This window comes from Microtus oregoni, unplaced genomic scaffold (genome assembly GCF_018167655.1).
Source record: "Microtus oregoni isolate MIOR12 unplaced genomic scaffold, Mior012 000013F_ref0000133, whole genome shotgun sequence".
NCBI classification, from domain to species: Eukaryota; Metazoa; Chordata; class Mammalia; order Rodentia; family Cricetidae; genus Microtus; species Microtus oregoni.
In genome coordinates, this window is record NW_024543072.1 from 46,062,023 (window position 1) to 46,079,761 (window position 17,739).

A 17,739-nucleotide genomic window follows, 5' to 3' on the forward strand; every position below is an offset into this window, starting at 1 on the left:
TACACACACACAGCACCATCACCACTACTGCTGCTGATGCCACCACCACCACCCTTGGAGAAAGGATTGAAAGGGAGAACCAGGTAGGTGGGCGTGGTCTGTTGTAATTGTTAGGGATAGCAGCTTTCCCATCACCTAGAAGAAGCCAAATGAGCCAAGGTAACTCCCCCTCTCGCCCCCTATCCCAAACAAGGCAGTTTCTATTCTATAGCCTGTACTGCCTTGCTTGTTTGGTTGTTTGGTTTTTGTTTTGTCAGCTTGACACAAGATAGGGTCATCTTGAAAGAGGGAACCTTAACTGAGAAAATGCCTGTAGACAAGTCGGTGGGATATTTTTTCTTGAGTGATGATTGATGTGGGAGGGCTTAGCCATTATGGGCAGTGCCACCCCTGTGCAGGTGGTCCTGGGTTGTGTAAGAAAATCACCCGAGAAAGAGCCCAAGAACAGGGCACTAAGCAGTGTTGCTCCATGGCCTTTCTTCACTCCTACCCTGACGTCCCTTTCTGATGGACAGCAGATTGTAAGATGAAATAAACCCTTTCCTCCCCAAGCTGAGTTTGGTCATGATGTTTAGCAACAGAAAAGCAAATTACTATAAGATCTCACTCTATGCTTTAAAACAAGCAGGATCGCTATGGCCACTGTGAACTGATTCCAGCAGTTTAACAGGCAAATATCAAGGACATAGCTAGCTAAAATTTTTCTTGGCAATGCATGTATGAAACATTTTTCCTTTGTTTTAAGAAAGTAGGGGTTATCTAACGGAGCTTTATCCATCAACCAGTAAAAATGACACATCTACAGAAGAACATCCAACACCACACAGTCAACTGTCCAGTGTGCAAACCTACCTTTTCTTTGTGGAGCACATTTGCAGCAGCTTGGTTAACTTTTACTAAAGCTTCATTACCATCATGTAGGCTTTTCTTTTCTTTCCACCTTCTCAGACGTTGTTCTTGAAGCCAGGAACTTTCCATTCTTGGTTTCATCCAGAAGACAAATATTTCTGGGAAAACACTGTGTTTAAGCCATTCAGCAATTCTGCTGTTATGTAACTGACCACACTAAGACTTTCAATTAACTCTGGTTACATTTTATTGAAGAGTGTCATAGAATAACTACAATAATTTTTTCAAAAACATTTGTAGGCTTTTAAAATAGACAGAACTCTCTTAAAAATCCATGCTGCATCTCACAACAATGGCAGAGGGCAGTGCCTGTTTGAAATATTGACAAGTCCGTTGACTGTCGTCCAGCACTGACTTCAGCTGGAGAATTTCTAAGTGCAGTGAGCTTTCTTCCCATCATTGCTTCCCACAGCTCTGGCCCTCCTCTTTCCATCTCGTGCTCGTCGCTGGTACTTTTTGTTTTTCTCTTGTGGGGCGCATATTGAGGCCGGTTGCATGCTGCCGGCACCCCCGCCCAGCGCCTGTGAACTCTTTCTGCACATGGGCTAGCTCACGCTTCCTGCACATGGGCTAGCTCACGCTTCCAGCCTTCACCTCTTTCCAGTCACTCCTCAGTCACTGTCTCCAGTTTCTCTCTCCTCAGAACGGAGCCAGTATTTTGTCCCCAAAGTAGAATCCCTGTTTATTTTATCTTTATTTACGTGTCCCTACATTCTGAGTTCTAGTCCTGAAACTTTCAACTTGTTTATTTATTTGCTTTGCTTGTTCATTTTCTTGTAGCATGACGCCTGTCATCAAGTTGCAGCGTTTGTTCTTCCCATGCAACTCTGATTCAAAGCCCTCCACTCGTCCCTGAGTGTAGCTGCTCATTTAGAAGGGCATTCCTTCCACAGCCTTCTCTCGGCTCTGTTTTTCCTCACAAGCTAATCTATAGACACGTATGAGAGTCATCTAGTTTTTAGCATTTCAGATTATCTTTAAAGTCTTTATTATTTTTGTACAATATATTTTGACCCTTTTTTCCTTCTCCCAGCTCCCCCCACTTCCTCTCCACATTCCTATCCACCCAACTTCATATTCTCTCTCACAAAAAAAAAACAAACAAAAAATGCCAAAGAAAAGAAAGTCAAAACAGACAAGCAAACAAAAGAATATAAAAAAGAAAGAAAGAAAAAGAAAGTCAGAAAACCTATCAAATCACGAGTCCACTGGAGTCCACTTGTGTTGGCGCTTCTCCTGGGGGTGGGGCAGCCGGTGCAGGCCTGACTATGTGGTGACACTCTATTGGCGAAACCAACTTTCTCTCCCCCAGTGCGTCTCAATTGCAAGCAGCCTCTTGGCTAGCGGTGGGCTACTTTGTCTATACCTGTTTTCCTGGACCACAGGGTCCAAATCTCATCTTTTTCTGTCTCCTTTGAGCGTGGCGTCCTCCCTTTTCTTCCAAAGCATGTTTCTCTTTGTTCAAAAGTCTAGGTGACAACAACCTTTTATAAAACGCTGAGCCAGACAGTGAGAGCACACACCCTTAATCCCAGCACTAGGGAGGCAGGTGGATCTCAGTGAGTTCAAGGACAGCCTGGTCTACAAAGCAAGTTCCAGGACAGCCAGGACTGTTACACAGAGAAACCCTGTCTTGAGAAACCTTAAAAAAAAAAAAGCTGTATTATATGATACATTTTAAAGAATAGTTTTATTTATTCTTTGACAATTTCATACATGTATGTATATGGTCCATCTTAATTATATTCACTCCAACTCTCCATTCTCATGTCCCTCCTGGAAGACTTAAAACTTAATATATTTTAAAACCATGCACACACATGTATATGTGCATTTAGGTGCAAGTGTCATAGAAGCCATGCATGCCTGGAGCTGAACTTGCAGCTGCCCACTCAATTGCTGGCAACTGAACTGGGGTCCTTGCAAAAGCAGAATGTGCTGTTGACTTAAGTCCACCTCTCCAGCCCCTGCAAAGCTTTTCTAGAGTGAGCCTTGCCTGCCGGTTCTGTCCTCTCAGTGCCCCTCACTCTGCTTGCTCTGGTCTGCTAGTCTTACTTGCTGATCTTTAGTGCTAGGAAATCACCTTTCACCCAGTTCCTAGATACTTTTCTTTCCTTTTGAAGTAAAATAAACACCTTTAAGATAGTGACAGTATCTAAGAATTATTTGTCATTCAATCCTATTTATTAGCCCCTTATTGACTTTATAACGCAATCCCCCCACCTAGCTGTCAAATCATCTCTCTCTCTCGCTCGTTGTGTTTGGCATCTGCAGTGCTAATAACCATAGCAGATCTCTGTCTGCTCAGCACTGTAAGGGTCTAGCACAAAATGGTGAGAGAGAACCTGGCATCACCTCTGCCTTCATAGAGTTTACAGTCTAGTAAAAGAGTCTTAGGGCTGTCATTGTGAGCATTAACTGACTGAGCTGCGAGGAAAGAGGGATGGGGGCTGTGACTGCACGTGATGAGCGTGTTTAGAGCCGAGCCAGAGGAGGCTAGGGTGTCCTCAAGGCCCTCTGGCAGGAGGAGTCGGACATGCCCAAGACATCTACAGCGAGCCAGCAGCTGAAGTGTGAGAACACGGTGGGGTGAGGGGAAGGAAGGAGGCTGTGGTGGGCAGAGGCCAGCCTCAGCCAGGCTGTGTGGGGTGGAGGAAGCAGTTAGGCTGTCCTTGGAGACAGGAAGTCCCTAGAGGGGTAAAGAGCAGGAGGAGATGGTAATGTTATTGGAAAAGATGCTTTGGCTACTGCGAGGGAACAGAATGGGTTGAAGTAGGCAGGAACCCTGAGTGCTGCCTTTTTCTGGGACTGTAGCAACTCAGTAAATGTTGTTCACCGGACTGAACACTATGAGGCTGAGGGCTCTCTGTGATCTTTGTAGAGTGAAATTCTGTCTTCAAGCTATAGAATCTTGAGCTACTTCAAAGAGGGGCTAGATTTTTAGTATCATTACTTTCCTGTAGCTTTTGCAATTCTTTAACCTAACACATGGCGGCTCCTACTGCCAATTAGCGTGGAGTAGTCCCCAGGTGTTGGGTGCTGTTCTAAAGGCTTGATGTGTATTATCTCAACTAATACTGGGAGCCAATGACAGACGTGTTTGCATTTCCTATCTTCTTCATAGGACCAGGAGGCTTGGAGTGAAGATCTTGCCTTGGGGTGAAGTGGCTGTGCTAGACCTCGACTCTAGGTGTCTCTGACTGAAGAGCCCTTGCTCTTTGCCATTTTGCCATGCCAGTCTCCCTTTCTTGAGGCTCACTCCTACTTCAATACCACACTTTAGCTTTGGGGAAGAAAAGGCAATCTGGCTCATTGTCTAGTAACTCTTTCCAGAGTCACTCATTCACCGTGCTCTCTGCAGTGTGTTGTTACATGCCACACAGAACCTGGCCGCATGCGTCAGCTGATTGCTCTGTTTGATTGTTTCATCTCTGTGGACACATTCCTGACTGTGTCCTTTTTTCTTTCACAGAGATCTGTAATTAGATGAGGCATTGATGTGTATTAGCCACAGGTACGAATGGTGTCCCATAACTCGGCTTCCTCTATAGGTAAGCATCGCCAGCAGTTGGGAGTAACCACAACAAATGACGAAAATATTAGTTGAAGAGCATTTCCTGTCATGGCCACAGGAGCCCTCCGCCTTGGGCCTGCCAGTTGCTGAATGGTATTTACTTATATTTCCTCCTTCTTCATTTTCCATCCCTTAGGGCAGCCCTTTCTCTAGTTACAATAGGACTGTCTAAAATTGGCTCATAATTTGCCTGCATGAATGGAATAATCTACTTGCAGAACATTGAGAGTTTTAGTTGATACCTTATAGTATCTCTGTGATGATTAACAAGGTCACTTTGAGTTGAGAAAATGACAGTGACTGTCTGTTGTTTAAAGGACATTCATCTTTGACCAACCGTGACCAGTGCCTTATCCTCTGCAAAACAAGGTTGAAAGTTCAAGCACAAAGCAGGCGCATGGGGCGACCTCAGGGTTTGGGTTTTTTTTTACTTTTTATTTCTTTATTTTATTGTAGGGTTGGCGATTGAACCTAAGGCCTTGTACATACTGAACACGCACTTTATCAATGAGTTGCACCCCCAGCCCAAGCCCACTTTTCACACTGGAAACAACCATAAGAGAGTGCCCAGGTGATACTGGGAAACTGAGTGTGGGAAGCTATTGCTAAGCAGCACAGCCTGCAAACCTGAAGACCAGGGAGAAAGAAGCATTCATGGGGTTGTCCAGAGGATCGAGGGCCTCGCATTTCAGCCATGGTTAACTCTTGCTGGAGGTAAAGTTAACAAGTATCTGATTTATTTGTTATCTATTCCTCCAAAATTGTTGTTAGGGATCTATGGAGATTTGAAGGCATAGTTATTAATAAAATTATTGCAAACGACAATTACTAGTTTCATTTCAACTCTATTAGTAGTGAGTAGGAAAGGCTGCCCTGTAGGTAGTCATTGTGGGGAGGATGGAGTAAGGCAAGGTACGGAGGGACGAGAGACCAAGACCACTCACTTCCTTTTCTTCCCACAGTTATTGCTATTACCCCTTCTCTCTTAGGGCTGCTTTCCTCTAAACTGTTGTTTGTTTGCCTTTTGAGACAGGGTTTCCTTGGTTGTCCTGGAACTTGCTCTGCAGACCAGGCTGGCCTCACAGAGATCCACCTGCCTCTGCCTTCCAAGTGCTGGGATTAAAGGCGTGCACCACCATCATCTGGCTCCTCTAAACTTTTGACTGGGCATAGGCTATTTTAGGCCAGTCTTGAATCTGGGGCGACAAAGCTGAGGTCTTGTTACTTCTAGCCATCTTGTGTTGGCATTGCCATTTTCAAGACAAACTTTTTAAGTGACTTCATTAAGGTGTGAGTGACACGTGACATGTGTATATATTTAATATTTATAATTTGATGAGCTTGGAGATCAGGACAAAGTCATGAAACCATCACCACCATCAAGGCAAGGACAGGTGCATCTTCTTCAGTGTTTCTTCCTGCTCCATTATTATTGTTGCTATCATGTTAACGTAAGATCTGCTCTCAGGCACCTTAAAATGCACAATATGGTAGCTATAGGCCCTATGCAAAAATGATCTCATATTACTGAAACTTTGTATTCTTTGGCCATTACCTTCCTAGCCTCTGACTCCCATACCCACCAGGCGTCACCATTTTTTTCTGACTGTATGTGTTTGGTACTCAGATTTCGTATGGAAGAGAGATCTTACATTGTCTTTTTTTTTAAAAAAATATTTATTTATTTATTATGTATACAATATTCTGTCTGTGTGTATTTCTGCAGTCCAGAAGAGGGCACCAGACCTCATTCCAGATGGTTGTGAGCCACCATGTGGTTGCTGGGAATTGAACTCAGGACCTTTGGAAGAGCAGGCAATGCTCTTAACCACTGAGCCATCTCTCCAGCCCTTACATTGTCTTTCTGAGCTTGACTTCTTTCCCTTAGCATAGCATCTTCCAGGTCCATCCACGTAGTCACAAGTGACAGGACTTGTGTATCTCTAAAAGCTGGACAATCCATTGCATCACATTTTCTCTTAACCACTCATCCATTGGCTGACAGCTGGACTGTCTCTGTACTTGCCATGGTGAATAATGCTGTAATAAACACGGAAGTGCAGGTGTATCTTAGAGGTCTGGAGTTACATACTTTTATAAATACCCAGAATCGGTATCACTGAATCCCATGGTAGATGCATTTTTGACTTCTTGAGTAACAGCTGTACTGATTTTCATAGTAGATACTGCTTCCATTCCTAACAGTATATGGGGATCCCTTTTCTCTGTGTCCTTATCAACATGGCACCTCAATGTACTTACCTCCTTTTCTTCTTCCTTCTCCACCTCCCTCCCATCTTCCCTTTAAAAGTTCATTTCCACTTAGTGTATGTCGTAGTCAGAGTTCCTGTTGCTGTAGAGACGCGATGGCCACAGAAATTCTTCTAAAGGAAAACATTTAATTGGGTAGCTTACAGTTCAGTCCATTATCTAAGTTGATTGCACTGCAAATCCGGGTTTGAGCTGGATCCTCTTCTTCCTCCCTTTCCACAGCAGGTGCCCAGTCAAGATGCTGCCATAGGATGAGAGGGAGAGAAGAGCGCCTGGGAGGGGCTTCTGAGGTCCAAGCCACCTTCTCCAGGAGTTTCTAGAGAAGAAACTGATTATCTAGGAAGGAGTTTTCCAATACGCTTCAGATTTACAGTCCGGATTGGGTTAGAGCACTGATAGAATCAATTTCAAGGGTTACTTTCTGTCCTTGGTTGTCTCTTGCTGTCTTCAGGATCACCAAATAGGTCTTCCAGGTGTGACCCAGGGCCCTGAGGAAGGCCTAAGAAGTCTGAGGTAGGGCCTCCACTATTTTCTCCCGGATTCCTGGGATACTCTGTCCTAAGCACTGAGCACAGTGGAAGGAATGTGTGTATGTGTGTATATGTTTGTGGACGTATTTGATATTTAAATTTCTGAAACAGCCACTTTGGTTGAAATAGGACATTCTTCTCCCTACACAGTCTTGGACCCCTGAAGCTTGGGGCTGTCCGAGGAGCTTCTGACAGAGTGACTTGAGGACACTCTGAAGTGCGCAGAGAGCCCTTGCTTCTTGGTATGCCCTTGCTGTCTGTCGTTTCTGCTCTTTTGGGGACATGGCTCATTTGATTTCCTGACATTTCAGCTCATGATGTATTTATTACTAATCAAAGCTCAGTGCTATGCCTTAGCACAGCAGTTAGGAGGAAGTCTTTTTCAAATTGATCGGGGCGTGACGCCTGTAAAACAAACGAGCCCTAAGGGTTTTGTGATTGGTGTGGAGTTCTGGAAGGGCATTTGGCTGCATTGTAACCAGTTATCTCTTTCTGTTGATTTATTGAAACTAGATCTTTTAAAATGTAATGTATTGTCGCACATAGATCTTTGTGTTAAGATAAAATTCTCACCAGCAGCATCCTCTGAAGGACTTTCCCTGCTGCAGTTAATCTCACTGGGTCCTCACAGTGCAGACAACCCATGGCCACTCACAGGGACTCCAGAGACCCCAGGACCACTTATGGCCCATGCCACATACTGTCAGATCCAGCAAGAACCTCCCCAACTTTGTCTGCCCTCACCCACAGTAGTCAGAAGGCCTTAACTAAGCCTTATCAGGACAGGTGGTAGAGCTGATGCCTGCCTGTAATCTTAGAACTCAGAGTACAGAAGCAGGAGAATTGCCACAAAAGTTCCAAAAGTTCAAGGCTAGCCAGGGCCACCTTTTGTCAAAAAGAAGGAAATGAACAAGAATGGACTATAGGAACAGTCCAGGCAGTTGCAGGTGATTGATAGGATAGAGCCCCTGGGCATGGTTTTTAGATACCCAGGTATTTTCTGACTTTATCCTAATAAGAAGCTTCCCTGAAGCCGAGGGCCCTCTGATTTAATTACTCCAAATTCAAAATAGCAAGCAGATCACACAAGTGTCCTTCATCCTGAATTTCCCCAGTTTCCTTCAGCGAAGCAGGCAGCGGAGACCGCGCACACATGTGGTGTGGCACACATGGTTCTATTTTGGCACCTGGTGGCCACCAGGAACTCCCCCACCCCCACCCCCCATGAACCGGTCTACTTGAAAGCATCGTTTCCCAACCACTCCAGAGCTGGAGAAACGATTGCTCACTGCCTTGATCCGCGGGGCTTCCGAAAGGGAGAGTGCGCTCGCAAGCACAAACAGGAAAGCCTGACATCACGGAGTGGCGGGGAGGAGTCTGTGGCCGCGGGCTCCCGGGCTGCTCGCTCGCTCGCTGGCCGCTCTCCTTTGTGGCCGAGTCGCGCGCGGCGGCGGCGGGGCAGCAGGACGCGTGGGAAGCGCGGGGACCCGGAGCCAGACCAGAGAGACGCCGGGGCTGCCTCGGAGTAGGGCACATCATGCAGTGTTCGCGTACCGGAGAGAAAACTGAGAATGAAATTGCTTTGGCAAGCTAAAATGGTAACGCGAGTTCCCTGCCTTTCCTGGACTCTTCTCTGCTGGGGGAATCTTCCCACCTCCCGCTTTCTCGGGCAGGGTGGTTAGAGTCTTGTCGAAGTGATCGGAGCCGCCCGGACCCGCGCTCCATGGGAGCCTTCTCACTCTGCTTTGTGTCCCTCCCTCTCTGCGCCTCTTCTCCCTAGAAATGCTGCCTGTGTACTCAGGCATCGCCCGCGGGGTGTCTGGGACAGATGCGTGTCAGGAGAGCAGAGCTTGGAAAGAGCTTGAAAGTCAGTCTGGGGGAGCGGTGCAGCTTCTGCCTCCCCGCAGCAGCCCTTCAAGGCAATCCCAGGTTTAGTAGGGGGCATAGCTATCCACAGGGTCGCTGTGTGAATTTCAGTGGAAGCTGCATGAGGATGTGTGGCTTTCTCTGCACTTGCCGGAGTTGTTTTTACGGAAATAAAAACTTTCCCCATTCCCCCTAACTTTTTTGGGTTCCAAAACAGTAAGAGGAGAAAAAGACATACAACTTCACTTCCCAAAGAGAGCTTTTGGCATTAACACACGTGTTTGCGGGAGTTTAAAATCGACATTGCTCAAATGTTTGAGCACTTAGACTCTGAGGGATAAACTTTTGTTTTTGCCAGTGAGTTATTTTTCGTTTCACTTAAAGGGACAGACTTGATCAAAATTAAACCACAGTTTCCTTATGAAGAAAAAAAACTTGAAAAAAAAGGATTTAAGATATGTGGCTAGTCTAGGAAAAATAACTGAACTGGAGAAGTCAGAGGATCCTGATACCACAGGAAAGGGCTGTGGGCCAAGACAATCTCAGCCTTGCCTATTGCAATGTGTCTTGTATGCTCTGATTGGAATATGTATTCCCAACAGCCCATCTTGGGCTTTGAGTGCTGCTGGAAGCAGGGAAGCAGCTCGGAGTGTGGTTAGCAAGGGGAAGAAAACAACAGCACACGCATCGACCCTCTTTTTCTTTCTCTTTATCCCATGCCTGGCAGAGCTCGATTCAGGACTGGGGTGAAGAAGTTGAGGAAGGAGCTGTTTACCATGTCACCCTCAAAAGAGTCCAGATTCAACAGGCGGCCAATAAAGGAGCAAGATGGCTAGGGGTGAGTAGAGCTTCCTAGATCCTGAACTTTGGAACGTCAGTGTCTGCTCTTCTGTGAATATCATTATTATTTAGCCAAGGCAGTCTCTCCCCCGCCCCCCATTGGCCTTAAAAAGGAAACTGCTGATGGCCAAGTGTTTGCACTAGCTGCACTGCACAGGCCTGTTTTAGTACTTGGTGTTTTCCAAAGCATCTTCCCCAAGTTTGTCAATAATTCAGAACCTTCCGGAAACATCTTGAGGTACTTGGCAAACAGACTGGGGGTGGCGTGGCAGAAGATGACAGACACACAGAGAACCGACCGGAAAGCATAGCTTGGTTCTGCAAGTGTCATAGCCACTGCACCCAGAAGGCACCCTTTCTTCCCTTATCCCAGAAACTAAGAACACACAAGCAACAGGCCGTTACCCTGCTTCTTCTGAGGGGCAGGTTCCCATTGTGACCTTCTTTCTAGTGTGGGAGGAGGCTGATGCATACTTAGGATTGGGACTTTGCCTGTAGAGTATGGGGCATGGAGTGGAGACACTTGGTAAAAGCTGCTTTCCATAAACTATTGGGGAGGATCATGTGAGTTCTTAATTTGCCCGGTGAATCTTTCAACACATCCCAAATGAAGGACTGTGTGAGACAGAAAGCCTGGCAGCAGGAGCACTCCTTGGGAGGACATGTGGGAGAAGGAAGGAATTCTTTAGCTGGAGAAGAGAATGGTTATGGATGACATGGGAACCTGGAGAGGGAAGAAGCAATGGCTGGAGGGTGTTTTCTTGGCTTCGATAGAGCCATGCTGGGGCTTTTGTGGGTGATGACCTGAAGTGGGGAGCAAATACCTGCATTGCAACTTACCGACTTTAGTTTCAGAACACTCAAGGTCTGGAACAGTGTCTCCAGGTAAAGTGTGGACTATCCAGGCTGTCCTGGGAGGAGCAGAGGCAACATGACTTGTAAGTCTCAGTATTTGGAGGCTGGAGGCCAGGGACCATAATCTTCTGCCATGGCTGCTGACACAGGATTTTTCTTTTCTCACATTGGCCTTCCCTGCTCAGATTTCCCTGCTTCTATGCTTCGGTCAGGATACTTTGGACTAGGACAGTTTGTTGGTGACTACGAAGATGTGGCCTACAAAGACAGGCACTTTCTCCGTGAAAAGTAGCAGTTTTTTCATACCAGGCATGTGCCTCACTCAGAACGTGGGCCTAACACGAACTGTGTGGAGAGTGCTGGCAAGTTGCTGTGTTGCTTCATGTGCCTCACTCAGAACGTGGGCCTAACACGAACTGTGTGGAGAGTGCTGGCAAGTTGCTGTGTTGCTTCTCTTGGCTTTATTATATTGGTATATTATTTAAGTGTGATGTTGGCATGGTGTTGACCTGTATGGCTATTTCTAAATGATTGATAAGCTCTGAACCAGTTGTCTTCAAATAGCCTTTGCGTTTCTGGGCTGTTCTCCTCTCTCTAATGATACAAATGTTGCATGGGTGGCAGTGTTGGTGTTTAGCCAGGAGCATAGTGGGAGCATACAGGGGACCCCACCCCAAATAAACTGTCGCTCATTTAGATGTTGACAGCCACTTAGTGATTACACTGGATTCCACTTCTCCCCTCATCCAGCTTCTCTCTGCAGCCTTAGATTTATAGAGTTCAAAATAGCTGGCTCTGAATGAAACCGTCGGTCTGAGATATTGAGAAGAAGGATCATGTAAAATTGTTACTGATTCTTGAAGGAATCCTGCCCTCCTCAATTTGACAAGTGACTTGGGGACACCACACCTCATCAAAAGTCAGAACTCTTCACCTTAAACGCCACTTGCTTTCTAGTCTTAGGTGCCCTGTGGAGAAGCTCTGTTTTTGGTCTCTGAAAACCCCAGACTTAATTTGACTCAACCAGTTGAGACACGGAAACTATGAAATCTTTCTCTTTTCTCCCAGTTGGTTTCCTCGTGTTTGTTTTCCTACATTCCAGTAACTTATTCAGCATTCTTTAAAGTGGACAATTTTAGAGTTAATGGGGTTGAGGTGAGGAAGACGCTTCATACATACTGGGATCTGACAACAGCTTTTATGGGGGAGGTGCCATTATGAAGCCTCTTTCTTTTATATACAAGAAAACAATGCCCAGAGTGAGTCATTTGTTCACAGGGTCATAGAGTTCAGAAATAGTACAGGCTGGATTTGTACATGTTAGCTCTTTGCTGTCGAGAACTACCCAGACTCTAAAGGCTGTTTCCATAGTACTTGAGGATATCATTGGTGCCCAAGAATAAGGACACTTCCGGCATGCTTCCCCTAGAGATCACTCCTGGTGCAGGATTTCAGAATTAGTCTTCTGATCTTCTTTATGCTTTGATTGATAGCCAGAGCTGCAAATTATGAGATGGATTATGATGATGTATATCTTACTGATAGGCTTATCACTTAGGATGTGTAAAGTTTGGCACCTAATAGAAGTATACGAGGTCCTTTGGCATGTGAGTGTGGGCATAGCCTTGGTACTGGGTTTGTAGTGCTATTCAAAAAGGTTATTCGGAAAGCATCAGGAATTCAAGGTCATCCTCTTCCACATGGTGATTTCAGGGCAGTCTGAGCTGCCTCAGGCCCTGTCTAAATGACAACAATGACAACAGTCCCCAAACCAAACCAAGTTTCCAAAGATGGACCACAGTTTTTATATTTCTAGTGGTAAGATTCAGGTTAATTAATATTCAGTTCTAGGAAGTATAACTAAATAATTACACACTTGGGGCCAGAAAATGGCTCAGCTGTGAAAAACAGTTGTTGCTCTTGCAGAGACCCCAGGTTTGGTTCCCAGCACCCACATGGTGGCTCACAACCACTTGGAACTCCAGTTCCAGGAGATGCAATACCTTCATGAAGGCGAAACACTCATACACATAAAGCAAGTAAATTTTAAAAAGGTACAGAATAATTACACATTCTTAGATATGAAGTACATAAGCCAAAACACTTGTCATACTATTTTTTTCTTAAGTTGGTGCTTTTGCTTGTGATCATTTGAGAACCCTATGGCAATGGTCCTAAAACAGATACTGAGTGTGATCCGGGCCTGGCTTGCTCAGACATGCAGTGGTAGTCTTTCTCATTGGCAGTGTGGGTATATTGACAATAGCAATGAAATTTGACCCATTTTTTCTTTACAATAATACCTAAATTTGGGACAATTTTACCAACGCATATCCCTCAAAGTGGCTCCAGTCAAGCCATAGACTCACACAAGCCTAAGGCTGGAAGAGACTTTAGAAATTAATTTCAGCCAACTGTTCTTTTAGTTTGTAGCATTTTGGAAGGGCAGTTGGTCAACTCGTTTTTTATCTTTGATACCACCATTGCAGTATACATCCACAGTGACAGGAACAATGAATTGGAAAATACCAATGTTCTCTGAAGTAGGAAAAGTCCCTGAAGGGACAGGAGAAGAGCATTCTGGGAAGGGGCTTTGGAGTCTGCAGAGCAGGACAAATTTGTGGCCCAGAAAAAGGTTATTACACCTAGGATAAGCATAACATTGAACTGTTAGTAACAGGCTCACTTTACATCCTTCGGGGAGTGGACTGGGTCAGGGGATGGTAGTCTTGTGGTTTTTCTCACTTCTATACTTCAGTAGTCATGTGACCCTGTGGTATGGTCCTGATACCCACTTTCCAGTGTCTAGTGCTTGTCACGCTCTTGCACAGTCAACTCTTGATGTGTTGAAAGTTTTGGTAAGTAGGAGACAACAGTAAACTAGAAGAGGATGGACTACAGAAATAAAAAGATGTGGGAAGCGTATGTAGATGTTGTTGTAGGTGGACTGTGGGAGTGCGCTGGTGACCTATGGATGGAGGCATTCCTTCTCTGTCACGCTGTTCGTGTGGACTCTCCCTGATAGTGGCCATGGTGTTGCTGTGCATATTGCATTCCTGTGGGGCGCTTCCCTGAGTTGTCAACTAATTTGGATGCTGGAACTCAGATGAGCTGTGCCTCTGTGTGTCCCAGAGCATCTGGGGCCTTGTTATGTGCTTACCTCATGCTGCTGTAATTGTCTGTTTGTTTATACTTCCCCTAGATGGAATCATGTAACTACAGCCATTAAATGTTTGTTGAATGGATAGATCATGCTTCATCCTTCTTTGTGGGACTAATATTGTCTTGATTAATATGAATGTATAGTTGCTTCTCATTTAAAGCCAAATCACTATGAAGACGTCAGCCTATAAGGAGGAGCAGAGGGGCGTGGGAGCAAGAAAATCAATTAAGTAATGATTATTTATAGCTGTCTCAACATTCTTTCTGGAACAGAGCAGGGCACACACAAAGATAGAGATTATTCTTTGTAACAACAACAACAACAACAACAACAACAAAACATTCCCAGTGCCTTTTAAAACCCTGAGCTCCGACTGTGCCTGCCTGTGGAGGAGCTCTGGAGAAGGAAGGGCCGTATGTGAGTTAAGTCCTGGCAAGCAGTGCAGTTCTGTGTGGCTGGAAAGAGGAGAGGGGTTGGAACTGAGAGGAGATAAGCCCCAGAGGAGCCTCTGGTTCACTATTGGTCATCCCTGTCTTCATCATGGGCTGAACTGCTGGAATGTTTAATTTAGGCTCTGGAAAGTAAAGCTTAAAATGTAGCAGCCATCTGAAAACTAAGCAACTGGTATTTTTCATTCTGACCTTGGGAACATGTTTCTCAAATGATTTGTTCAATAATGAGGTAGCCTGTGCCAACCAAGACCGCGCAGCCATTAGAACTGCCTGAGATACCAGTTTCTTGTCTTTCGGTGCTTTAAAATTCTCTTGAGGTCTGCGTAAGGAATAGGTATTATCCAATTAAGAATATCCATTTCAGCTTGTCGATCCATAGAATACTGAATTTACTTTAAAAAATGTTTGTCTAGGGGCCGGAGAGATGGCCCAGTGGGTAAGAGCACTGGCTGCTCTTCCAGATGATCTGGGTTTGATTCCCAGCACTACACGGTGTCTCACAATCCTCTGAACTCCAGTCCCGGAGGATCCAACGCCTTCTTCTGGCCTCTTTGGGTACTGCATGCATGTGGTAAACAGGCAAAACATAAATATATAAAAATAATAAATAAAATGTTCACAAATGCTCAAAAACCCATGTCTACCTTTGCAAATAAGAGCAGCATGAACTTTAGAGGTATATTAACTCTTTATACCTAAAAGTATGCATCCTATTCCTATGACAGACGTATTTCTTTCTTACTTCTCTTAAGCTACATGGTAAGTCCTTTGGAGTTTTTGAATTAAGAAAGAAATGGAGAGATACGTGGCACGCCTCTCCGTGTTAGCTCGTTGTCGGAATCTGCCACGGCACTGGCCTGTGTGTTTTCGTCTCCTTTCTCCCCAGCATAATTTCCTTTTACACTTCCCCTTCTAAGGGATCGGACTCTGCCGTGACCCCCGTCCACGCGCTGCCTTAGAACATGCACAAAAGTCAAGGAAAGCATCTCTGCCATGATGTGTGTTTGGGCAGAGAAGTCGATTTCTATAAGCAGAGCAAGACAAGTGCTGGAAAGGGGGAGCAGTCCTACAAGTTGCTTCATTCCCTGAGAGACGCAAGCCAGCAGTCTGTCTGTGGCTGGCCAATGGGTGTGGCTAGTTGCTCTGAGTTGTCGTGGAGTTCTCTGGAGCTAGCTTCTGGGTCATTTTCGGGCAAACACAATCAACATTTCACAGATAACATGCTAAATATGGGGATACAGAGTTCAGTGAAACAGCCTTCTAAAAGGATTACAAGCAGGGGACACAAAAAGCCAACCTGCTTCCAGTATGTGTGGTGGATGTGATATCTGCTGGGGACCATGAAGAGGCAGGGGTGGTGGGCTGCCCAGGTGTGCTGCGCTGCAGGGAGGGCTCCTCCGTGGAGGACTATGGCTGAGGAGGGGCCTAAAGCTGGTCTTAGGGCCCTGACACTTCAGAGAGCACAGCATATGGGGAGGCAGGGAGGCCAGCGGTGGGATTTCTGTGTGAGGCTCAGCCTGGGGGAGAGGCCGGAACTTGGTGGGGAGATTGACAAGAAAGGGGGCAGGAGAGAAAGGCAGGAACCTGGCATGGAGAGTCGTGACTCTTAGCTGTGGGGACACCAAACTGTGGAATTGGAGTTGCCCTATGATGGGGCCATCACAATGAAGGGCTTTAAACAGGGCAGTGTGACCAGATGTGCGTTTTAGAGTAATAATGGAGTCTGAAGGAGGATGAGGGAGGATGTGGTGGAAGGAAGCCCAACTGGAGCCAGGGGACCCCACAGGAGGCATGTGTGGTATTGGGGTGAAGACCTGAGGGGAGACAATGACAGCAAAGTGAAGAGGCCTGGGGAGGAGTGAGTGTCGTGTGTGTGTGTGTGTCTGTGTCTGTGTGTGTGTCTGTGTGTGTGTGTGTCTGTGTGTGTGTGTCTGTGTGTGTGTGTCTGTGTGTGTGTCTGTCTGTGTGTCTGTGTGTGTGTGTGTGTGTGTCTGTGTGTGTGTGTGTCTGTCTGTCTGTCTGTGGTGGGGGGGGTAGATGGGGTCCCATAGGCAGGCAGAGGTCTTGGACACTTGGTTTTTCATGAACTGGCCAGACCAAAGCTGGCCTGCTCTCTTGAGGACAGTGTCACTGTCCTCTCCTTGAGTCAAATGTACTAAGGTAACGCACTAGCAATGCCTCCTTTCCCAGGAGGGGAAACTCCAGGTCTGGGTGTGTGTGATGCGTGGTGACCAGAGACCTAATCTCAGTGAAGGCTCACCAAGACAGAGGCAGGGAGCCCTGCATAGCTTCTCAGATTCCAGAGGACTCTGTGGCCTGGTTCTTCTGTTTTTCCCTGCGAAGGAAACACTGTATCTGTAGACAGGCCGGGAGAGTGAATGCAGAGCCCACTGTCCTGTGATCAAAGAGCTGTATTCTAGACAACAGCATTTAAACTAATAGTCACGTTGTTAGGGACACAAGACATTTTACAGTGAGGTGTTCTGCTCTTTATCTCTGTCCCTACTCAGTGTCCAGCCCGCCCTGCCCCTGTGTGTCTGGGCTGCTGGCATTCCTGCCTTTGGAGGATCACTGCGGTTGCTGGCTCTCTCTCCCTTTGCCCCCTCTCTCCCTACAGCCTACATGTGCAAGTATTTTCTCACCCTTTACTTTCCAGGACTTGTGTATTTATACTGTCACTTTTCACTGGATAATTGATCAAACCTCACCCTTTGGTCACCTCTCGGCCATGTGGTCGTTGAGATCGCCTGACTAGCTGTAATCTGACAACTGCCTTTAGTTTTTTTTTAAGACTACAAATAGAGGAAGCACCGGAGGAATAAAGATAGAACGAGCCCCCAGCGTTCAGTAGGCAACCAGTTAGTTGCCTGCTGCAGGAAGTCTGTGCACATAGAGAAAACCCGCTCTTACGTGGCTCCTTCGGCCCCCACTGTAGAAAGGCTGGGTCTCAGCCTTGCTGTGGCCCAGGCTCTGCTCTGATGATGGGGCCTCTCTAGCTTCTTTCTCCAAAGACATTTCTTCTTTACTGTCCAGAACGTGACTCCTCAGGGTACCGGTGGTGGCAGTTCTGGAAGAGATGATTGTCAGTGGTTTTAGATAGGTTTTGAACTCTCATTAAAACCGCAAACAAGCAAATCCTGACATCTTCTAGCTTTTTATTGCTCAATGTAATCCATTTATGTGAATTCAACAGTAAACCGTATCCCATGTACATAAATCCCAGAGGTTTCTGGTATGTTTGCTTTTATGTCAAGTATTCAACAATGCTTCCCTTTTTGA

General features: G+C 46.0%; 1 protein-coding gene across 3 annotated transcripts in view; it reads left to right on the top strand.

The window, feature by feature from the left end:
- Rgl1 (ral guanine nucleotide dissociation stimulator like 1) overlaps positions 1–17,739 on the top strand; it is a 277,227-nt gene that overhangs the window by 155,407 nt on the left and 104,081 nt on the right. The window contains exons 1-2 of one of the 3 annotated variants that reach the window (XM_041662622.1): positions 8,687–8,882; positions 9,878–9,988. The exons of 1 other annotated variant lie outside the window; for it this stretch is intronic. In XM_041662622.1, coding sequence (XP_041518556.1) covers positions 8,856–8,882; positions 9,878–9,988 — 138 coding nt within the window. In that variant the 5' untranslated portion in view covers positions 8,687–8,855. Of the gene's footprint in view, positions 1–8,686; positions 8,883–9,877; positions 9,989–17,739 lie in introns of those variants that run through there. One more of the 3 variants, XM_041662621.1, reaches the window with a different exon arrangement.